Genomic DNA, 24,297 nt, shown 5'->3' with positions numbered 1-24,297 from the left:
ACGCGTCATTGGATTGCTAAATCTCAAGTGTTTTTTGTGATGTTTCCTTTTTTTATTGTTAAATAGTTAAAACCCAGGACAGAATTAGGACAAAGTATATAATTAAATAGAAAATGCTTTATTATCAAAAAGAAAAAATCTTAAATAAAAAGTACTGGCAAACCAGTAAACAAATTAAAACAAACAAGTACTGTTGGGAAACTATAACACAAAAATTAAACTTGCTTGTTTGTTTGTTTGCGTGTCTAAGTCACGTCACGTGACTCGTGACGGCACAGGAGCGGCGAGTCCGGCGACCCGCCTGTTTCCTCTTTGCCGAAATCGCAGCATTGCAAACAAGAGCGGAACTTAAAGTGAGGAATCGACCTCACCAGGTTAGTATCGATCCGATACCGATACCAACCTAGTATCGATACTATCGATATTTAATACAGACGTAAGCAAACCAGCAGTCCAACGTTACATTCCCTCCCAGGCCATACTTTGGACATCACTGCTGTTATAGGGATGTAACGATACACTGAACTCACGACTCGATACGGTTCACGATTTTTTTGTTCACGATACGATTTTCTCTCTCCCTCTTTTTTTTAATGAAAATGAGCTACAGACAAATTATGACCAAACTAAATTATCTTTTTATTACATCTTAAACAACAAAACACATGACAAATATCTCCTTTCTTTGGAAACGATCTCACAGGTAAACTGGTGTAATGTGCAGTTTTCGCTCTCGAGGTAGCAGAACGTTACTTTGGCGGCTGATATGCTGCTGCATGTTGCTCGTACTGTATATGTTGCAGTCTCTTGCAATATTTCCATGCTATTTTTTGGTTTTGTCTGTCCCATTTCTCACCAGTTGTATTTGTGCATATAGGGAATCTAAAATGCTCCACACAGGTGATTTCAAACTGCTCTGTGCGTCCTCTGTTTTCTACCGTCGCCATGTCTTCCCTCGTTCTGTGCTCCGCGTGACTTTGACGTCTGACGTTGAACAAATGAATCACCAACCAGTGACTTTTTTTAAGATGACGTAAGAAAAAGAACATATCCTACTTCTCTCGCATTCGCGAAGAATCGCAATTCATTTTTAATCGTGTCACGATGCATCGTTACATCCCTACTGCTGTAGTATTTAGTTGTATGCCAATCCCGCTTTCCTCCCTCAAACTGACTTTCAAGGATTTCAAGGACCTGTGGGAAACTTGTAAGCAACTTATACAACACAGTACAAATCTGGACTGCAGACAAATGAGAACAGCGTGACCTGCTGCATGCTGCTAACTGTCAGCTGAATCTGCAAAAAAACACAACCGCTGCTCAGTCCCCGCATCGACTCGGTGTCTGGACTTCTGATAAAGGACCTAACTGTTGTGCAGAATTATCCACATTCAACCGATTCTTTGTCTTTTGGAGCGAGTTAAGAATCCCAGCGGGACTGGAGTCTATTCACACACCCCGGTTCAGGTTTATAGGTCAGCACCGCACCACAATGGGAGAGAGCGCTCAAACTGGGAATCAAACACAAAATCTTGCGTGCTGTGTTTTCAGAGCGTGAACTCCGGGCAGCTGCAGTCACAACACGTTATGCACATTGTGAAAATAAAACCGTCATCCGAGGACACCGGTGAGCGGTCATTAACCTGCCCTGAAAACAGCGTAACAGAGCCGGGTGACGATGTTTATCCAGCTGACCCAACAGGTGTTTGTCCTTTTATTAAAAATGTGACCTGAACATGAGTCAGTGTGTTTCTTATTGTTCAGTGGAAGAGCAGCAGATCTCTGTCACTGCGTGGCCACAGAGGGAAGGCCTGACCGCGGAGCTTCGTCCAGGCCTGCTGGTACGACTCAGACGCCTGTTTGTAGTCCAAGTAGGTCTGCAGCTCGGTTCTCCTGAAGACACACAGAGACAAGAACCAAGTTAAAGCACGAACGGTGTCTCTGTCATTCATATGTCTCTTCTCACACTATGTAACTTTGTTTTTCGGGTACGATCGGGTCGAAAACCACCAACTATTTCACTGATTCTGGTGAAACTGGATCATATTTTATGGAGAAAATGTTGGAGTTTCCTGATGGACAGTGAACTGCTGACAACTGTAGCTGCTGTTAGCTCAGTTTGGTAGCCGAGGGCTGCCTGGACAGTGATCTCGGAGCACTGGGGAAGTGTTAGAGTTTTAATCGAATGACACACCGAGTATCGTTTCAATCAGAGTATTTTCTGGAAGTTTACTTCGCGGTTCGATGACGACCTCTGTCCGGATATCAGCTGCTTCATTTAATGATTTCTGAAAACTCAAACAGACACTCCTTGATACCTCGGCCATCTTTCGCACCAAACATGCCATTGTTATAAGCAGATAATGTTGTTATTGTATACTGGAGGGGCTGTGTGTGTGTGTGTATGTTGTTATTGTATACTGGAGGGGCTGTGTGTGTGTGTGTGTGTGTGAGAGAGTGTGAGAGACATTTAGTGCTCACATTTCACCTGTGTGTGTGTGTGTTGTTGATAGCTGACAGTCCTCTCCAAAGGAAGAACAGTGGTCCCTCTGTTAATCAACATTTTAGCAGATAACATGATCCCAGCCAGGTCCGGTCCACTTATGGACACACACACACACACACACACACACACACACACACACACAATCTGCTGTGTAATCTCGGTGAGTTATGTGACACCCGACGCTGTTTGTGAAGAAATACCTGAGAAAATGACTCGACTACAAAAAAAAAAATCGATGTGAATGTTCTGAGAGAAACATTTCCTTTGATTCACGCTTCTGATTTTTATTCCTCTTCTCATATTTTAAATTTAAAAGATCTTAAATATTGTAGCTGAGGTTTTGAATGTTGTCACTTCTGTCAGACACTTTAAAAGTCAGTATTATCATATAAAACATGAAAGAATTGTCTTAAATATATTATTTAATGAGCTGCTTTTTTAATTGAATAAATAAATAGTTTATTGTTGCTAACTTGTCTTTTTATATATTATTTTATATAATACACTTTATAACACAAAGAACACACAGCAGGTGTTACCACACAAACTCTAATTCATTTTATAAAACCATCAGGAACTTTTATTTAATGAACAGATCAAATAAACTCCGTCTGACAGAGGTGACGTCATATAAAACACAAGATATTAAACTCAGTGACGTCTCCGATCTTTCTTTGTCGTTCTTCTGCCTTTCTGTCTGAATGTTTATCCTCTTTCACCTCCAATGACAAACTGTGTTTACCCACTTCAACCTGAAGTCAACAATCATTCATACGGATTCATTAAAACAATTAAAAAGTACAAATTTCAAACATGTGATTCAGTTATTAAAAAGAAATGAGAGTGATGTCACCTCCGTCATCGTAGACGTCAACGTTATGCTGACAGTAGTTGGTCGTACTGAGTCAAGAGTTCTCTTGATACTAATCAAAATGCTGAATTTCAAAGCATGATTCTTATTTATTTTTTGATTAAAGTGTGAAACAGAGTCGACCTGTTGTGGTTCAGACACAGCTAATTGAACATTACTTATTAATATTTAGATTTTTTGGGGCTTTTATCACATTTTTTAACTGAAGTTGTAAATTCTTCTTTGGGACGAGGGAGTTATCTGGAACAGGACATTAAAATATTTTATAAATCACATTATTTTAATATAAATAAATCTTGGAATCAGTGTAATTATTAAGTAATATTTTGAAGTTTTATTCTGATAGGACCTGATTTGTCATGCTGTGATGACTGTGACACACGTGGTCGCTCTCCTCGCCGTCGACGTGTGATGACTGTGACACACGTGGTCGCTCTCCTCGCCGTCGACGTGCTTCAAAAAGGACAAAGTGACTTTTTTTTTCCGTCTGTGATTTTCTTGAGGTTGAGTTTGGGCCTTTTTTAAAAAACGGCACAGATCATCAATGAGCCTTTTGTCTTGTTACCTGAGAGAGTCGGGGAGTGCTGAGGGGTCGGTGGCCGACACCAGAGACAGGAAGGAGGTGAAGAGCTCCAGTTTACACAGCAGAGATCTGCACACACACACACACAAACATTCATCAACATAAGATTTGTTTTTTAGCGTAGCGGCGACGTGCAACTCGCTGTGAACTCTCATTCGATCGGCTCCACCTGGCTTTGGCCGTGCCGAGGGCCTTCCTGGTGACTCCGTGCTTGTAGCCGTTAGCGGTGACATCTAGTGGCTGCTCGGTCACATTACACCAGCTGATGGCTGAAACACATGCACACCATGTTCAGAGATGATTATACACTAATAAAAACAGAGTTATGAAGACGATAGCGCCCCATAAATCTGACACACTGGACCTTTAAGCTTGAAAACCGTTGAGTGTAAACCAAAGTCGTACTATCGCTGGCAGAGTTTTGATACACTAATAAATAAAAATACGTTGGCCGATGTGGGTGGAGTGTTTGTATTCAGACATTATTTAGCACTAAGTCAGTTATCTTTCCACATGGCTGTTGAATTAAGGTCCTACCTGCCCCACAGGGAGAGATCCGTCCCTGTCCGGCCTGGTGTCGGAGCTCGGTCTGGGCCTGGCTGAAGGGGAACTCCAGGCTGGACTGAAGCACCTCGAGCGGACACGGAGAGAAACCAGCAGGGAGGTCCGATACCTGCGAGCATCTGTGGAGAACATTCAAGAGGGTCTGTTGATTCACCTTACACCACTCGCCGGGCTCGTTGTTCCAGCTTTACCTCCTCACCTCGTGACCAAAGCTCTGTGCATAGCCTCTCGGTTGTACGGACACTTCCCGACCACCACGGCGCTGAAGTAGAGCGCCTCCTCTAGGTAGTGGGACAGCAGCGCGCCCTGGAAGCCCAGCACCGCCCAGCGGGCCAGCTTGTCACTGCAGGAGAGAGAAAGAGTCGGCTCTCCTCGCCCGGGCTTCACCCGGAGCACCCCTGTGCTGTGGTACCCCACGCCAGGGTGCAGAGGGTCAGCTGGACCACCCGGGACACACTTGGCCCCGGTTCTGTGAATGTCTGGGACAGACTGTGGATGCAGTCCAACACTGTCAGGTGTTTCTGGAGAGTGACTCTGTGATGGAGCTTCAGTTTTAGATGATGCTTGTTTGGGATCATCTAAATTTGTCTCCTGCTCCTCCAGACGGGGAAGTTTAGTGTTTTTCCCTTCGCTTGGTTCCTCAGCTTTCCTCTTCAGCTCTCCATCAGTGCCTCCATCACCCTTTACAGATGTGACAGGAGGGCAGGGCTGAGACTCGCTGTCAGTCATGGGGATGATGGAGGCGTCACCACCTGGTGATAACGTTTCAAAGTTTAGCTTTAGCTGCCAAGATTTCACAGACAAAATACACCGATCAGCCGTAACATTCAGACCTCTGACAGGTGACAGGTATCATATCTCAAAGCAGAAAACCGGACAAGCAATGACTAGACGACTGGGTCAGAACATCTCCAAACTGCAGCTCTTGTGGCGTGTTCTTGGAATGCAGTGGTCCAAGGAAGGCGACCAAGGCTCATCAATACACGTGGGGAGCGAAGGCTGGCCCGTGTGGTTTGATCCAACAGACGAGCTACAACCTCAAGAAGTTGATGCTGGTTCTGATAAGACGAGCTACAACCTCAAGAAGTTGATGCTGGTTCTGATAGAAAGGTGTCAAAACACAATGCATTGCAGACCAGTCAGGGTGTCCATGCTGAACCCTGTCCACTGCTGAAAGCTCCAACAATGACCACGGAGCAATGGAAGAAGGTGCCTTGGTCTTCTACATCTTGTGGATGGCCAGGTACATGCTTGTCGCTTACCTGGCGAATACATGGCACCAAGATGCACTAAGGGAAGGAAGGCAAGCCCGAGGAGACGGTGTGATACTTTGGGCGATGTTCAGCTGGGAAACCTCAGGTTCTGCCATTCATGTGGATGTTACTTTGACAGGTACCACCTACCTAAACATTGTTGGAGATCTTGTAAACCCTTTCATGGAAACACTAATCCCTGATGGCTTCAACAACAAGTTCAAGGTGTTGACTTGGCCTCCGAATTCCCCAGATCTCGATCCAATCGAGCATCTGTAGGATGTGCTGGACAAACAAGTCTGATCCATGGATGCCCCACCTCACCATACCTTCAGAGGACTGGTGGAGTCCAGACCTTGATGGGTCAGGACTGTTTTGGACCTACACAATATTAGTCAGGTGGTCATGATGTTATGGCTGATCGGTGTACATACAACATACAGCACTGGGAGCATACTGGACTCACAGGGAGTGTGACTGGTAAAGAAGAGGAAGGACACTCCCGGCTTCAGCTTCCATTTCCCTCGCTGATCTGCCCGACAGAACACGGAGCTGTCTCCAGCGCTCACGGCCCCGTGCAGCTCCTGGATCAGGTACCTACAGTTTCAACACAAGTGTGTCAGCACAAAAGCTGCTTCAGACACGATGAGACCGAATATACAGACCTGATGCATCCCCGTCTGGCAATGACTTCCGCATGGCTGTCGTTGAGGACATCACCTGAGCGGATGGACGAGAAATCATCAGTGTTTCACACAGGAGACTAAAGACGCACCGAGTGTTTCAGTAACAGGGTAAAGACCGCACACCTTTTGGACTCATAGCGGTGCGTCCGATACATTTAGTCCCAGTTCCCAAAGAAACGACCTTCTTTTCAACTGTAGAAAAGAAAAGGAAACATTTCATTTGAACTCCATTTATCACATTTAATCCCTTTAACACACGTTACTAACTCGGCTTCTTTGACCTTTGAGTTTTTCTGCTTTCTCGTCTCGTCATGTTCTCATGGATCATGGCTACGCTTAGATCGCAGATTGGTCGAGACTGCTGCTGTGGTCCTGATAACGACCACCACAAATACTATTATTGTGATTATAGTTATCTTTATTATTGTCTCTCTAAACTCAGCAAGTCTCTTCCCAAAGTCCGTCCACCGCTATCCGGGTTTCTGCCTCGTAACGGAGGTTTTTCCTCGCCACTGTCGCCAAGTGCTTGCTCATGGTTGTTGGGTCTCTGTAATAACAATAATATTATAAAGAGTACAGTCTAGATCTACTCTGTGTGGAAAGTGCCATTCAAAGTTTCTGTGATTTACACATGAAGACTAACACATTAAATGTGTTGGACGAGAAACAGCTCTGCAAACTACAACCCCAGTAATAAACGTAATATTTTGTTGTTGTAATGTTTAATAGTTGTATTAGATCACACTGGTGTGTATTTATTTTGTCTCTATTTTTGTGTTTCATCTGTTTAATATCCATGAATATATTATTATTATTTTTTTTTAGATGAAAATGATCCGACATAATGATATACATGGTTGTATGTATCATCTGCTCATTAAATCTAGAAGCAGAAAATAAAAGTCAAATATAATTAAAAAAAAAAGTGAAATAATATTAAATAAAATATAAATTAACATATAATAAAACAGTATAAATGAAACACTGTATAAATATGAAGGGTTGTGTATTTGGCTGTCCAACCTGTGTCAGAGTCAGCGCACCGGGTGAGTTGGAGCACAGCGGCCAGCAGGGTCCACTCTCTGCCCGGCTCGGGCTTCCCTCTCCGGGGCAGCTGGTTGAAACGCCCGTAGCACAGACCGGCGATTTCATCCGCGTGAAACATTGTTACACCGGGCAGACGTCACGGAGATGATTACCGGGTGAACGGTGGATGTGTTTCAACCGGTCACGGTGTCAACCGGACGATGCGTGAACCACGTGTGCAGGAGCCTCAACCGGAAGGAGCTGCTTCGAGGAACCTCGAGAAAATGAAGAAGTCACTTCCGGGCCGAGCCAAGAAACGCCAGACTTTCAAAATAAAAGTCCTTCATTTATGAACAATTGTGCAGACATTTGTGTTTGTTGCCTCCAGTTTCAGAGTGTAATCCCACTGTGGTAAATATGTTTATCTGTACTCGAGTATTTGTTCTGATTACATTACTTATGATCAAAAACTACAGCCAAACATCAACCAGGTCACCAACAGCAGTCAGCCCAGCTCGGCGTCTGTCTTTCAGCCTTTTATTTCACCAAGCTCTCACCAACCACTAAAAGTCAGTCCCACATTTACTCATCATGGGTGAGGAGGTGGAGGTGGTGCAGGACTACAAGCACCTGGGCGTTCACTTGGATAAGAGCCTGGACTGGAGATGCAACGCTGAGGCTGTCTACAGGAAGGGACAGAGCAGACTCTACTTTAACAAGTTTAGCAAGATGTTGCTGATTGTTTTACTGGTCTGTTGTTGCGAGTGCAATCTTCTAGAACCAACCAACCAACCAACCAACCAACCAACCAACCATCCATCCATCTATCCATCCATCTATCTATCCATCTATCTATCTACTAACCTACCTACCTACCATCCATCCATCTACATACCTACCATCCATCCATCTACATACTTACCTACCATCCATCTACACACCTACCTACCATCCATCCATCCATCCATCTACATACCTACCTATCCATCCATCCATCCATCTATCCACCTACCATCCATCCATCTACATACCTACCTACCTATCCATCCATCCATCCATCCATCTATTCATCCACCTACCTACCTAACTACATACCTACCATCCATCCATCTAAATACCTACCTACCATCCATCTACATACCTACCTACCATCCATCCATCTACCTACCTACCTATCCACCATCCATCCATCTTCTTGCTCGCTCACACTCTCTCACAGTCGGTCAGCCCCACTAACAAACTGAGCTAACAGCAGCTACAGTTGGCTACATCTCCATGATAACACGACGTCACCAATACAGTAACACTTCAAATCAGGATGCGGAGGCTAACGTAGCTGTTAGCCTCCACCTGTTTCTTTGTCATTTACTCATTTCGAGTGGATGAATGAAACAAAAAAACACAAACACAGCTTTAAGATTGAAATCTCATTTATTTTAGTTATGTACAGGAGAAGAAAAACAAAAGAAATGCTGAATTTCACAAGAAACATAAAAAATAAAAAATAAACTCACATCTGGTCTCTCTAGCCTCTGTAACAGAGGTGCTCTAAGTCTTGATAACATCTGTCTGCCTCGTATTCAGACGCACACATGCACTCATACACTGCCTCTCTCTGCCTCTCTCGTCTCTTTAAAATATTAAAAAATGTATTTCTCTCTGTAGATATGTTATACTGCATTTTAGCGGGTAGCTGTGCTGTTTTGTTGTGAGTCGCCGTCGGCGTTAAAATGATCCCGTCGTCTGGTGGTTTTGGTGCGTTTTCTAAAGCAGTGAGTCGAGGTGTACGTCGTGTGACAAATATAATTCTCTGTTATGTGCCATCCTGTCGAGCCCACATCGTCATACACGCCATTTATATGCATATACACAATGGCATTAATGTGGGCAACCACACGCGCACACTCTCACTCATACTCTTTCCTCTATGTTCTTGTGTCTCCATGATTCAGTCCACTATAACATGATCATCGCCCCCCAGGTGATGGGGCTATAGATGACAGGTGATTTCTCCGCCCTGTGATTAACAAATGTAAAATAATATTAAGAACAAAAACAAAATGAATCCACTCTTTTTCTTTTAAGCGTCTTCGTTTCCCCGAAATCACTCCTGTCCGAATCCCTCCGTCTCCTCGATGGCGAACATGAGTTTCTCCCGGAGCTGCTCCAGGCTTCTGTAGGGCGGCAGATCCAGACGATTGAAGCTGCGAGGAGACGGGTCACGGTTAGTCATTTTGTAACGGCACGGTAGAGCTAATGTTTGGTTTTAACGGTAACGGAATAGTTGCTCAAAAAGAGCGGGAAAATTTAACATGGGCGCTTATGGACGGAATGTTCGGAGTGAGTCACATGACCGGCTAGAGTGGAGAGGGAGAGGAAAGTTTGTCCCAAAAAATCTGCTCTCAGTGGCACAAATTTCACTCTACAGAAACAATTTTAACATCAAACTGTAGGGAAACTTGTGCCGGTCGCTCACATCAACCTGCTGAAGCTGTCGGACTTATAGTTTTGACTCTGTTAGCTCAGACGCGTCAGGATCACCCACCAACTGCCACATTTACTCCCATATTAGCTGAGAGTAGAAGTTTCTGGAAGTTTTTTTTACCTCGCTCTAGTGGTCGTATTTTTAAACTTTAGCCACACAAATTATATATGTACACGTTTAGGGAGATTTGAGGATGCTTGTCATCCCTTTCGTTCGTTGATACGACCTACGGTTTGGTCATGGTGGTCTCTTTTTGAAGGTGAACTTTCTCTCTCTCTCAGCAGTTTCAACTGATGGACACAGCTGCCGATTTGTTGCTCTGCTCTGATTGGTCGAGCTGGTTGCCGGGCAGAAATTCACTAAAGTCTGTCTAATGTCAACGACAGACACGAGGGTCTCCGGAAACAACACAGCATGTAATCTAGTATTTATATTTGTAATTTGACGTCCGCCTCACTGTTTACTGTTCACACTCTTGCAGCCACATCTTGGATTAACTAAAAAACTGTTTTCACATGAACGTCTAATAAATAATCAAAGCTTGGAGAGACTCTGTGACGAAGCAGCAGCTTACCATGTGTGACTTCTTGGAAGCCAAGTCTCCTTCCCCACTTTGTCTATGCAGAACTTCTGGGGACCGTTACTTCCTGAAAGGATTAAAAAACAACAACAAATTAATTTAATTCAAAGTGACATATTGTAAAATTTGTTTTGATAACTTTAAACATGAATTTAAACACTTAATGATTGAACTGTACAATTAAACAATATCACACTCAAGGTCGTGCTGATATTCAGAATATTTAAACTTCTTAAATCTAGTTTTTCCTCACAGATGTTGTCAATGAAACATAATGTAGTTTTTCACATTAATAGGAAGGTTGCAGTTGTGTTTGAAGTCGCCTGACATCGACTGACCGGTGAGTAAAAATGATATTTCTGCTGAAGCTTGCGTGTTTACCTATGAGCTCAGCGAAGCCTCCGACAGGCAGCCGACAGGTTCCTGTTACGAACTGAAGCAGACGGATTCTCTTCTCGTTGTCCATCTCCTTCACCACCTGCAGGGACAAACAACACATCCATCAGAGCTTCATGTCAGAGGTGTGTGTGTGTGTGTTTAGATGCAGAGCTCGCTGACCTGCCAGAACCACTGGATCTGCTTGCTGTTCTTGGTGTAATGTCTGTAGATGGTGTTCTTCTGCCAGTCGGCTAAGTCGATCTCCTGCATCCCGCAGAGCATCAGCTGCAACACAAAGACAAGTCATTTAAAGTCCAGCGTGTCCTTCATCCGTAGTGTGTCTCATCAGCAGGCGGAGGACGACACGGGCGTCAGGACAGCGTTAAAAACACCGTGAGTCATGGTGTGTCCCGTCTCGGCTTCCAGACTAATTTAATTTGCCGTCTCTCTCTTTGCTGGGACGTGGACTCATTTAGATGAAAGCTCGGGGCCGCGGGAGGAGTCAAGGAGAAACGGTTCATCAATCAGGATCAGGAGCAATTTACAAACTGAGCCACGGCTGCAGCTTCCCGTCAGCTCACATCCTGCACAGCAGAACGTCTCTCCAAAGTTTCAACCTTGTTGTTATAAACTTTCAGTGATGCTACAGACCTTTACATTTAGCTGACGCTTTTATCTGAAGCGACTTGTAAAAAGTAATTAAACAATAAAATGAGCAAACAAATCTGCCAAAATGGTCTCCTTCTTCTCCTCTTCCTCCTCACCTCCAGCTCCTTCTCGTCGAAGTAGCGAAGCCACTCCAGAGGAACCACCTCGTTGAAGCCGTCCAGAAAGGCTTTGGTCTGCTCCTCCACCCCGCGGGTGAACCTCCAGTCTGTCAGCAGGCTATGAGAAGAAAGAGGAGCGGTCGTTTATTTTTATTTTTTGTGGTTTCGCTCGCTGACATCATTTCTCTCAAGACTCTTTTTGAAGTCAAGGTCACGTACCTGATGTACTCCTCCTTGTTTTCCTCCGTGACCAGCTCGTTCTCTCCGTCGTCTTTCAGCTGGTGAGTGGAAACCTTCCCGAGGATCTCCATGTCCTGCGCAAAGTACAGCTCCACGCCGCACTCCTCCAGGTTGTTCTCTCTGCAGACACAAAAACAAACATCAGAACATTTTTAATTTAAAACCTCTTTTTCTGTGGAATCAGGCTCTGACTCGACAGTTCAGTGAACTTTATTTTGAAAATAAGGAACTTTATTTTTCCTGTCCATTTCATGCTTAATAAGCAGTAATAATCAGAAATCATAACATGTAACTGTTTTCATAAAGCCATACAGACATAGGTTGTTCAGTTGTTTCTTTTAATTAAAAAGATTATATGCTATACAAAAATATAAAAATATAGACGGGTGTAAGTGACATTTGAGAGTCAAAACAAAACTTTGTTTAATAAATTCAATCTTTAATAAATAAACTGGACTGGAGGAAGCGGGGATCGAACCTCCGATGATATGATTAGTGGACGACCAGCTCTACTTCTTGACTGTGTTCATTGTTTTTGAAAGTCTGATTAAAGAGTTTAAATCAAGTTCTTTAAGAGTTTTTAAACCTGTGTAAGCATATTTTAGCTCAGTATGAACGTGACTACAGCAGCCTGATGTTGAAACAAAAATGTTATAGGAAAGGCAAAACTTCAAAGTATTTTGATACTTTTAAATGTTTCATTTAATTAAAAAAATCTATATATTTTCACACCACCCGAGGGAGCTCCTGTACCACAGTTGGACGACACTCAGAGGTAACTGATCCACTCCGTGTTACTTACTTGACCCACATGATGGAGTTATAAAACTCAGGGTCTATGGACTCCAGGTCTTTGAGCGTCGGTTTCTTGTCCAGCATTCGCTTGTAGAACGGCAGCGTGAAGCCGGTGTCGATGAACTTCCCGTGGTACAACGCCTGCGGGGAGGTAAACATCACAGGAACGTCAGCCGGTCTTCAACGCTCAACATTCACAGAAACCCAGAGTCAGGTCGATAAACCATGACATGTGGTTCAGATTTACTCCACATATATATTCTCCTCGGTCACTCTGTTTGTGCTGATGATTCACCGGGGATCGTTTCACGCCCGGTCGAATGTTGGAAACATTTTAACATCCAGTCACCTTTACAGGAAACATGAAGGAGCCAGCCAGCTGAGAGACGTGAAGCTACAGAAACATACACAACAGAGACTACGTCCAGGTTTTAGACAGTCTGTGGGGGACGTCACAGAGACTACGTCCAGGTTTTAGACAGTCTGTGTGGGACGTCACAGAGACTACGTCCAGGTTTTAGACAGTCTGTGCGGGACATCACAGAGACTACGTCCAGGTTTTAGACGGTCTGTGGTCACAGAGACTAAGTCCAGGTTTTAGACGGTCTGTGGGGGACGTCACGGAGACTATGTCCAGGTTTTAGACAGTCCGTGGGGGACGTCACGGAGACTACGTCCAGGTTTTAGACAGTCCGTGGTCACAGAGACTACGTCCAGGTTTACATCCAGGTTTTAGACTGTCTGTTGGGACGTCACAAAGACTATGTCCAGGTTTTAGACAGTCTGTCGGGACGTAACAGAGACTACGTAGAAGTTTTAGACAGTCTGTGGGGACATCACGGAGACTACGTCCAGATTTTAGACAGTCCGTGGGGATGTCACAGAGACTATGTCCAGGTTTTAGACAGTCTGTGGGGATGTCACAGAGACTACGACAGGTTAGACAGTCTGTGGGGACAGTCACAGAGACTACCCAGGTTTTGACATCTGTGGGGACGACAGTCATTTTGACAGTCTGTGGGGGACTTACCAGACTACTCCAGGTTTTAGACGGTCTGTGGGGACATCACAGACTACGTCCAGGTTAGACAGTCTGATTCACAGAGACTACGTCCAGGTTTTATCAGTCCTGTGCGGAGTCACAGAGACTAACGTCCAGTTTTAGACAGTCGTGGGGGACGTCACAGAGACTAGTCAGGTTTTAGACAGTTCTGGCGGGAGCACAAGAGCTACGTCCGGTTTTAGACAGCTGTCGGGACATCAAGAGACTACGGACCAGGTTTTAGACAGTCCCCTTGTTGGTATCAGAGACTACTTCCAGGTTTAGACAGGTCTGTAGGGGACATTCAGAGACTTTGCCAAAGTTTTAGACAGTCGCGGGGAAGTCACAGAGGACATGTCCAGGTTAGACAGTCTGGGTGTGACGTCACAGAGATACTACGTCCAGGTTTATACAGTCTGTGGGTGGACTCACGAGACTACGTCCAGGTTTTTAGACAGTCTTGTGGTCACAGAGACTACGTCCAGGTTTAGAGTACTGGACGTCACGCAGAGACTACGTCCAGGTTTAGACAGTCTGGCACAGAACGGCTACGATCGGTTTTGAGACAGTCGTGGGGACTCACAGAGACTACGTCCAGTTTTAGACAGTCTGGGTCACAGAAACTACGTCCAGGTTTAGACATCTGGTGGGGGACTGCACGAGAAGTACGTCCAGGTTTTAGACAGGCTGGTGGTCACGAGACGACCTGGTTTAGACAGTCTGTGGTCACAGGAGACTACGGTCCAGGTTTTAGACAGTCTGTCAGGTGACTCACAGAGATACGTCCAGGTTTTTACAGCTCTAGTCGTTGCGGTGACGTCCACAGAAGACTCGTCCAGGTTTTAGACAGTCTGTGGGGACGTCACAGAAACTACGTCCCAGGTTTTAGACAGTCTGTGGTCCACAGGAACTATCCAGGTTTTAGACAGTCTGTGGTCACAGAGGTACTACTCCAGGTTTTAGACAGTCCTGTGGGGACGTCACAGAGACTACGTCCGTTTGACAGCACTGTGGGGGACGTCAACAGAGACTACGTCCAGGTTTTTACTACAGTCGCGGTGGGTGGGACATCACAAAGACTACGTCCAGTTTTAGACAGTCCTGTTGGGGATCACAAGACTACGTCCAGGTTTTTCGACGTCTGGGGTACTCAAAGAGACTTTTCCAGTTTTTAGACAGTCTGTGTCACAGAGACTACTCCAGGTGTTAGCAGTCTGTGGGGACTCACAGAGACTAAGTCCAGGTTTTGACAGTCCTGTGGAGTCACAGAGACTACCCAGGTTTTAGACAGTCGTGGGGGGAGTTACAAGACTAGCGGAGTTTTAGAGACAGTCTGTGTCACGGAGACTACGTCCATGTTTTAGGACAGTCTGTGTGGACCGGTACAGAGACAGTCCAGGTGTTTGAGACAGGCTGTGTGGGACATTACAGAGACTACGCCGGTTCAGACAGTCGGTGTCACAGAACACTCCATGGTTTTAGACAGTCTGTGGGGGACGTCACAGAGACTACGTCCAGGTTTTAGACAGTCTGTGGTCACAGAGACTACGTCAATGTTTTCAGACAGTCTGTTGGGTCACAGAGGACTACGTCCAGGTTTTAGACAGTCTGTGGGGCTCACAGAGACTACGTCCATGTTTAGACAGTCTGTGGGGTCACAGAGAGTACATCCAGTTTTAGACAGTCGTGTGGTCACAGAGAATACTCCAGTTTAGACAGTCGGTGTCACAGAGACTACGTCCAGGGTTTAGACAGTCTGTGGGGATCACAGAGACTACGTCCAGGTTTTAGACAGTCTGTGGTCACATGAGACTACGTCCAGGTTTTAGAAGTCTGTGAGGACTCAAAAGACTACGTCCAGTTTTAGACAGTCTGTGGGGGACGTCACGAAGACTACGTCCAGTTTTAGACAGTCTGTGGGGGACATCAGTAGAAACTCGTCCCAGGTTTTAGACAGTTGTGGGGACGTCAAAGACAGTCCAGTTTAGACGTCGTGGTCACAGAGACTACTCCAGGTTTAGACAGCTGGGGCATCACAGGACTACTCAGGTTTTAGACAGTCTGTGTCACAAGAGACTACGTCACGGTTTTTTAGACAGTCTGTGGGGACGTCACAAGACTACGTCCAGTTTTAGACATCGTGGGAGTCACGAGACTACGTCAGGTTTGTAGAAGTCTGTGGGTCACAGAGACACGTCCAGTTTTTTTAGACAGTCTGTGGGTCACAGAGACACGTCCAGGTTTTAGACAGTCTGTGGGGGGGCTCAGCAGTACTACGTCAGTTTTAGAACGTCTGTGGGGGACTTCACAGAGACTACTCCAGGTTTTAGACAGTCTGTGGGGAGTAGCAAGCACGCAGGTTTTAGCAATCTGTGGGGTCACAGAGACTACGTCCAGGTTTTTAGACAGTCTGTGGGGGACTCACAGAGACTACGTCCGGTTTAACAGTCTGTGGGGATCACAGAGACTACGTCCAGGTTTTAGACAGTCTGTGGTCACAGAGACTACGTCCAGGTTTTAGACAGTCTGTGGGGGACTCACAGAGACCTACGTCCAGGTTTTAGACAGTCTGTGGTCACCAGAGACTACGTCCAGGTTTTAGCAGTCTGTGGGGACGATCACAGAGACTACGTCCAGGTTTTAGACAGTCTGTGGTCACAGAGACTACTCCAGGTTAGACACGTGGTCACAGAGACTACGTCCAGTTTGTGAGACAGTCTGTGGGGACTTACAAGACACGTCCAGGTTTCAGACAGTCTGTGGGGGACGTACGAAAGATACGTCCACAGTTTTAGACAGTCTGTGGGGACAGTCACGAGACTACGTCCGAGTTTTAGACAGTCCGGGGGACGTCACAGAGACTAGTCCAGGTTTTAGACCAGTCTGCGGGACGTCACAGAGACTACGTCCAGTTTAGACAGTCTGGATGTCACAGAGAATACGTCCAGGTTTTAGACAGTCCTGGGACTTAGGATGTCGGTAAGTCTCGGACAACACAAAGAACTGCTGTCCAGGTTTTGAGACAGTCGGTGGTCACAAGACTCCTATCCAGTTTTAGACCGTATCTGTAGGGAGCACAGAGACGACTATCCAGGTTTTAGACAGTCTGTGGCATCACAGAGACTACGTCAAGGTTTTAGGACAGTCTGTGGGGACGACACGGAGAAGACTACGTCCCAGGTTTTAGAACAGTTGTGGTCGGACGCATAGACTACGTCGCAGGTTTTAGACAGTCTTGGGGACGTCACAGAGACATTCCCAGGTTTTAAGACGTCTGTGGGAGTTCCCGAAGAGACTAGTCCAGTTTTTTAGACAGGTGTGGATGGTCACAGACTATTCCAGGTTTAAGACAGTCTGCGTCACGAGATAGTAATTAGCGTGTGGGACCACAGACTTCATTGCGGTAGACATCCTGCTGGGGACGAAACAATACTACTGAATCCAGAGTTTTAGACAGTCTGTGGGACTCAGGCAGAGCTACGTCCAGGTTTTAGACAGTCTGTTGGGACGTCAGAGGACTACGTCCAGGGTTTAAGACAACAGTACTGTGGGGTGCACGAGACCATACGGTAGGTTTTTAGACATTGTGGGACGTCACAAAGATACAGTCCAGTTTAAATGGTCTGTGGGGGGATGCTCAAAACTATCAGTTAGACAAGTCTGGTCAAGAATCCAGGTTTTAGATCAGTCTGTGGGATTCACAAGGATAACGTCCAGGTTTTTTAGCACAGTCTTGGGACGTCACAGGAGACTACTCACAGTTTTAGAGCAGTCCTGTCAGGATGTCACGAGACTCACGTCCAGTTTTTAGAACAGTCTGCTCGGGGACGTCACAGAGACTACGTCCAGGTTTTAGACAGTCTGTGGTCACAAAGACTATGTCCAGGTTTTAGACAGTCTGTGAGACAAACTAACTATTTGACTTATTCTGAAACTTTTATCCCGATTTTGTGGAAACGAGGCGCTCAGCTTCAATCATGACACAGCGACCAAACACTAAACGAGCAAATTCACACAGCTTCACACCGAGACATCATCTCTGGTCAACGTGTGTGTGTGTCTGTGTGTGTGTGTGTGTGTGTGTGTTATAAAAACCACAGAGGGCTCGGAGCCGCGATGAGCCAAGAACAACACAGGCGCTCACTGACTGACTCAGTCACGGACTGTTCTGTCCTACCGTATCCTGACTGACCATGTGTGTGTTTTACAACACACACACACACACACACACACACACACACACACACACACACACACACACACACACACACAGGAAGACCTGTAGACAGAGAGGCCGTCAGTGGAAAGTGAGAGGTAAAGACGGAAAAAGAAAGAAAGAATGAAGTGAGAGGGGTTTGGTCCTCGAGACAAGCATCTTTATAAGGCAACTCAGCAAAGTGCATTTTCGGACTAAATATAGGCAGCTGGCGGCGGTGGCGGGTGTGGGCTGGGTGCGGCAGTGAGGTCATGGTGTGGGTGAGGGGTGGGGTGGCAGACGGATGGAGGGTGGAGGGGTGTCGGTTTTTGGGGCTTACAGCTCTCTGGAGTTGTTCCCAGAAAGAAAGAGAAAGAGACATCATCGTACGAGCTGTAAATGTCAGTGAAGGTTAAAAACTATTGAATTGTACAAATATTCAGAATGAAATAAAAAAAAAGTGCTGGAGGCAAACGCAACACGTAACCACAGCGTCACCGGTTTAAAAACAACTCATAAATCTGTCTGCACACCTCCGTGTCTGTGAAGCAAAGCCAAAAACTGCAGTTCCTCAAACGTCCACTTGAGGCTGGCTCCAGAAGTGAGTCAGTCTCCATAAGTCCCCATGTTCAAAACTTCACAGCAGAAATAAACATGTTTACAGCCTGGTACAAAAAACAGTTTTGGTCTCTGTAGCTAATTTCCCCGTTCATGACAACTGTACTGAGGGTGAATTTATATACAACTCACCTGTTCACATTATATTAAGGCTTAAAGTTATGCAGGATTAAGAGCGTGGACGCTTTAATTGACAGGTGGGTGTCGTTACAGGTGTCTGGTTTCAGTAACCAGGCTTCATTCAGCTCGCCTCTTTGACCATTTTTTGGATTAGCTGGGAGGGTGGAGGCAGGACTGCCAAGATAACGGCAAAGACATGGCTCAAATAAACCACCTGTAAGGACACCTACCTGTCAAAGCGTCTTAATCCTGCATAACTTTAAGCCTTAATATAATGTGAACAGGTGAGTTGTATATAAATTCACCCTCAGTACAGTTGTCATGAACGGGGAAATTAGCTACAGAGACCAAAACTGTTTTTTGTACCAGGCTGTAAACATGTTTATTTCTGCTGTGAAGTTGGACATTTGAACATGGGGACTTATGGAGACTGACTCACTTCTGGAGCCAGCCTTAAGTGGACGTTTGAGGAACTGCAGTTTTTTGGCTCTTCTTGTGTTTCTTGTCAAAACGAAAAATAAGTTATGAGTTAATAGTTAGAAAGTTTGAGACATTTCCTGCTAAAGATGTTAAAATCAAGTACGGGGGTTAATAAAAACTTTTCCAGAGTGAAGCTCACCATGGCGATGAAGCGTCCGATGAAGCGGAAGTAGGTGAGGTGGTCGGGGTTGATGGAGGAGGCCGGGTTGATCTGCAGACAGTAGTTGTTCTTGCCGGCGTATTCAAACAGACAGTACATCGGGTTCAGGACCTCGTGGGACAGCAGGAAGAACCACTCCCTGCAGGGGCGAGAGGAGGCAACACGTCAACACGCGAACACGTGATCAGAGAGTCGGTGCACATGCTCATACATGTGTGTGTAATGTTGGAACAATGATTGTGATCAGGTTCAGCAGAGTAAACAGAGGCGTTACTTTCATCACTGTGCAGAAATATTTGTGTTTCTGTGTCTCGATCGATTTTCTGTTCTGAAGTGAGATCGGAAAATGAAAAATGTGGAACTTTTTTTTGTAAATATTAAAGTTTAATTAGTTTAATAGTTTTAGTTTTCAATCCAACACGACAGACTTAAAGTTTCTCCTCATGAAATCGAGTGTTTGCGTTCCACCACTGAGACGACCAAACACAAACTGACCATTGTCTGTCGGCTGCGCGATGACATTTATAATACTACAGGATTTTTTATTTCTAGTGACTGAGAAATTAGTATTAGCAGCATATTTTCGACTTAATGATCAAAAACAAAACAAGACTATTCCAGACTTTTATTAGGGTTTATAACGAACACAGCATCAGGCTTCTGCTGACAGATTAGTGGATGTGATTTATTAACGGATATTAAGTTTGATAAAGTCGTGCTGACCTTCATATTAAAAGGCAGACGACCGCTGTCTTGTACTTATTCATAGATTTATGTGTGACTTGACTTGTCAATGTTGTAACTATTGTTAATATTAACCGTAGATCGAGGGTTCCTTATTATTATTTTCGTGTCAGAACAGAAAATCGTGTTGAGACAGAGGCACACAGAAAACAAATTTTTAAAAAAATAACACACTCCTGACAAAAACAGGTGACAAATGTATCAAATACAGACAAAACTATAATCACAGTATGTTTAATCCTCGGACAGAAACACGACCAACACAGAAAATGATACAAAACAAGTGAAACAATAAAACATTTTTTAAACACCCTGAATGTCTGAATGTTGCACTGTCGAGCTGATAAATGGGAGGAAGCTGTTTCATTACATCAAAACACCGTCGAACTTTAACTCCTCACATAAAGATGTGACGTTTTTATGTTTTCTGTGTCTAATAAAGTGTTTTTGAAACAGTTTCCAAAAGATAGTTTGAGTGAGTTGTAAATCATATGGAGATATTACTTCTGCACTGACCCTCGTGAAACTACGAGTTGTTGTTTTTCTTCTCAGATTAAAACAAACCGACGTTAATCAGTGATCTATCTTTAGAGGAGGGGGTGGTTAGCTAAGCTAATTTAACTCTCAGTAAGAGAAGGGAATGATCATTTTTATTGCTTTAAAATCAGAATAAGACTTAAAAAAAACAAAAAAAAAAACATGCTCTGGATGGTGATTTAAATCAGAATCAACACATTTGCAACACATCATAAATTATATGAGGACAACACACACAAAGTGAAGGATACATACACAGGGTAGAGTACAAAATAAAAAGACACAAACAGACTGTACGGATGTATGTTAGAGAGAATGAGGACCCGCCAACAGCAGCAGCAGCAGCAGCGCCAGAACCAAGCGCTCCCCAAGGCTCCTGCCCTCCTCCCCCACTTTGAGGGGTTTGTTTGTTTTGTTTTTTTGAAATGGGAGTGGGCAGGTGGGAGAAGGGGCGGGAGGGGTGTATGGACTGACGGACGGACTGACGGACGGACTGACGGACGCAGACACCTCCCAACATCCCGTCCGTGGTTCTACCCTGTGGTAGAACAGCATGATGTCACCTACCATAGGGTAAAACCACTGACGTGACACCGGAGACAGAGACACAATGCAAAAAAAAAAAGAAAAAATGAGAACACCGCCAACAGAAAAATAACAACATATACAAGGAAGGAAGGACCTGGAGGACGGCAGGAGGGAGGATGGATACATGTGATGGGTGGAGGAGAGGAGGACAGAGATGTTGAACAAGGAGAACGACATTTAAGCAATTTACAGTGTGACCTCTGCTGGTGAGGAACTTCATCCTCAGACACCGAACTCCCCGAAAAAGTGACAGAACGATAAAAGATTTACAGGGAAATCCCAAAAACACCTTCGCCTCTTCGAGATCGTTTAAAATCTGATCTGAGGCTGCCGCAGAGAGAGGAAACACCATCACCGTCACCGACATTAAAACAAATATCAACAATAAAAACGTGTGAGGAGAAGAAAAGGTGCGTTTGTTTCGCCGTCGTCGCTCTCACCTGGCGATGCCGCCGTAGTCCAGCCCCTCCTCTCCTCTCATGATGATGTAGAGTCTGCGGCGAAGGTCGTACGGTTTCACATTCATGATCTGACGACGAGACAGACACACACTGTGATATACAAACTGTGTATTATAGACAAATATATTCATATTTATAACATTCTGAACCTTTAAATGTCATTTTATCGTCGTGTGTGCACATTGTCGATGCTGTAATGTGTCAGATTTTATGATGTGGATGTCGTATTTGTATTTTTTTGGTATGTTTGGACTCATCCGAGGCTGAAAACTGTTGAAAACATCAATATTTGCGCCTTCATCAAACATTTACTAACATAACTGAGTTTTTTTAGTGCCAAATCGAGCTCGATCAAGTGTTTTTGGTTATATCTGGTGTGTGTTTTTGTGTCTCTGACCTGCTGGAAGGAGTCCTCGAACAGCGTCTGTCTGGACACGGAGATCTTCACATGGCTCGGCAAGGCGTTGGACTGCACGGAGACAAAATTACAAGAAGTTAGAGCTGCTGAATATATACGGAAACTAGTTTCCGACCTCGTAAAAAGCCTCTTGCGGCGCTGACAGTCTCACTTTAAACCTGATTCAGTGTTGACATTTAGCATTTGCCAAAAAATAAAACTCTTTCTGAGTCGAACGCGGGCGAGGACTTGTGCTAAAGCGGCATGTTCAGTCACATCACATTCTGTACCTGCAGATTTTAGCTCATGTGCCTCCACCCAAACACAACAGAGTTTAGTTTATATGCTTGAAAAGTGCATTTCTACAGAAGGAACAGTCCCTATATCGACACTGCACATGGTGGAGACAGACATCACAAACTCTGCATGAATGTAGACTAAACTCTCCGCACGGCCAGATACCGGTACGGTTCATAACTCGGGCGAAGATTTCTCGGCCCAAACACAACAGAGCCGAGTGGACGTTTGTTTACAGAGCTCGGAGCGCTTCCACCGAAGAAATAGTCCCTACAGCTAACCATGTGCATCCAGATGGAGGTGAGAGTTTTTTTTTTTTATTGTGTGTTAAACACTTACATGGCACAGGAAGCGGAACTGGTGGTATTTCCACCTGAAGCTGCGGTCGTAAGCGCCGGGTGAACCGCCCTGCCGTGACCTGCACACACACACATTAAGAGAGAGAGAGAGAGAGATCACTTGATTTTACACTGTTAAATCTTGTCAGGAAGTCAAACTAGATTGTTTGTTTTTTCGGGTCAGCTGATTGACAGACACACAGACGGCGGCGGCGGCGGCGGACTCCTTAAAGAATCCGTCGTGTCTCCAGGTCGCGGGCCAGACACTCAAAACTAAATATTAAATTCACACCGAGTCGTCCTGCTCTATAAATATCGACTCGTCTGGGGCTCAGAGATGGAGGTGAGTTCAGGGGCCTGCAGCTGTGTTAGTATAAGCTCCACCAATCCACCACACACACACACACTCACACACTGGATATGTGCCTGGTCAGCTACCGAGAAAGAGAGAGTTAGATAATGGGAGGAAGGGAGGAGAGAGAGAGTGAAACAGAGAGAGGAGAAGAAGAAGGAGGCCTTTAATGCGTTGGGTTTGTGCTCGCCGCTCTGCCAGGCACATCTCGGTTTGGGTTAGGAAATTAAGACCACAGCGGCAGAGTGCTGGCCACACATACACACTGACACACACACACACACACACACACTCCTGCAGCGAAGAGCGTTTTTCAGAAGCCCTCCGCGACCGCCGGCCTAAAAATACGTTCAAATATCAGCACGAAAAAGCAGCAGATGCAGCACGCTCGCGCACAAACACGCCACGGGGCTAATACACACATGCTAAAAACATTGACACATACAAAGGCCAGCACACACACTCACACACACACACACACACACACACACACACACACACGCCAGCGCAGTCTGCAGTGGATCTGTTGTCGCACATCTGCACATTCTCTTGCGGTGTAAGATTTGAGACTGCTTCAAGGCAAACATCCACAGGCTGAGGGGGAAGAGGTGTGTGTGTGTGTGTGTGTGTGTGTGTGTGTGTGTGTGTGTGTGTGTGTGTTTGAGTGTGTGTGTGTTTGCATGAACATGCTGCTGTTTGTTTAAAATATCTGTGACGCTTCAGTTCATTCTGTCTGGCCCGAAGAGAAAAGAAATGAGATGAATAAAACTCAAAAGAGAAATAAATAAAAATAAAAAATAAAAAGGTGATGAGAGTTTTGACCCTTTTCATTGGAGTTTAAATTAATAGTTGCAGTGCAGTTATGTCAGACCAGGGCAAAAATCATCGTGCAATCATTTCAAAAATGAAAAAAAAAATTGATTTAGTTGATTTTTAGTGTTTTTCCATGAGCTGAATGTCTTTGCCTCGGTCTGTGACATAAAAAAAAAAAGCAGGTTTGGGAGGAATATTTACCCTGACTCAAACCCGGGTCGGGGGTCTTTAAAGGTGGTGGTGCGCGAGTTGTGGTCCACAAAATATCGGACGCCCTCTGCGGTGTACTTCATCTCCCAGCCCGGGGGCAGGGGGTGCTCCTTGATCATCCTGCAACATGGAGGAGGGAGAGGGGGGAGGAGGAGGAGGAGGAGGAGGAGGAGGCCAGTGAGCACGGTCCCAAGAACCGGTAAGGAAAGGA

At 45.1% G+C, this 24,297-nt stretch overlaps 2 protein-coding genes across 11 annotated transcripts in view; both read right to left on the bottom strand.

Moving 5' to 3' along the window:
- Positions 1-1,038: 1,038 nt before the first annotated feature.
- adat1 (adenosine deaminase tRNA specific 1) lies at positions 1,039-7,769 on the bottom strand. 6 transcript variants are annotated; one of them, XM_027272711.1, is made up of 10 exons: positions 7,487-7,769; positions 6,587-6,655; positions 6,443-6,497; positions 6,244-6,374; positions 4,724-5,276; positions 4,498-4,643; positions 4,130-4,229; positions 3,943-4,029; positions 2,489-2,600; positions 1,039-1,893 (listed from the first exon to the last, which is right to left on the bottom strand). In XM_027272711.1, exons 1-10 carry the CDS (start codon positions 7,626-7,628, stop codon positions 1,849-1,851), a joined length of 1,440 nt encoding a protein of 479 aa, XP_027128512.1. In that variant the 5' UTR covers positions 7,629-7,769; the 3' UTR covers positions 1,039-1,848. The 6 variants fall into 6 exon arrangements, with proteins under 6 accessions (XP_027128512.1, XP_027128514.1, XP_027128513.1 ...); XM_027272713.1 differs by having other exon boundaries at positions 1,040-1,893; positions 2,489-2,549; XM_027272715.1 differs by lacking the exons at positions 1,039-1,893; positions 2,489-2,600 and adding exons at positions 3,564-3,617; positions 3,727-3,786.
- Positions 7,770-9,125: 1,356 nt separating this feature from the next.
- wwp2 (WW domain containing E3 ubiquitin protein ligase 2) overlaps positions 9,126-24,297 on the bottom strand; it is a 59,869-nt gene continuing 44,697 nt past the window's right edge. For 4 of the 5 annotated variants that reach the window (XM_027272707.1, XM_027272708.1, XM_027272706.1 and 1 more), the window contains exons 13-24: positions 24,078-24,206; positions 22,713-22,791; positions 22,077-22,148; positions 21,659-21,747; positions 19,329-19,488; positions 12,742-12,875; positions 11,919-12,059; positions 11,697-11,817; positions 11,113-11,217; positions 10,936-11,032; positions 10,549-10,621; positions 9,126-9,693 (exon numbers count right to left, since the gene is read on the bottom strand). In XM_027272707.1, coding sequence (XP_027128508.1) covers positions 9,594-9,693; positions 10,549-10,621; positions 10,936-11,032; positions 11,113-11,217; positions 11,697-11,817; positions 11,919-12,059; positions 12,742-12,875; positions 19,329-19,488; positions 21,659-21,747; positions 22,077-22,148; positions 22,713-22,791; positions 24,078-24,206 — 1,300 coding nt within the window. In that variant the 3' untranslated portion in view covers positions 9,126-9,593. The remainder of the gene's footprint in view (positions 9,694-10,548; positions 10,622-10,935; positions 11,033-11,112; positions 11,218-11,696; positions 11,818-11,918; positions 12,060-12,741; positions 12,876-19,328; positions 19,489-21,658; positions 21,748-22,076; positions 22,149-22,712; positions 22,792-24,077; positions 24,207-24,297) is intronic. The other variant, XM_027272710.1, reaches the window with a different exon arrangement.

This window comes from Larimichthys crocea, chromosome XXI (genome assembly GCF_000972845.2).
Source record: "Larimichthys crocea isolate SSNF chromosome XXI, L_crocea_2.0, whole genome shotgun sequence".
Taxonomy (NCBI): domain Eukaryota; kingdom Metazoa; phylum Chordata; class Actinopteri; family Sciaenidae; genus Larimichthys; species Larimichthys crocea.
The sequence above is the reverse complement of the archived record's forward strand: the minus strand, read 5'-3'. Positions and strand labels throughout refer to the sequence as shown.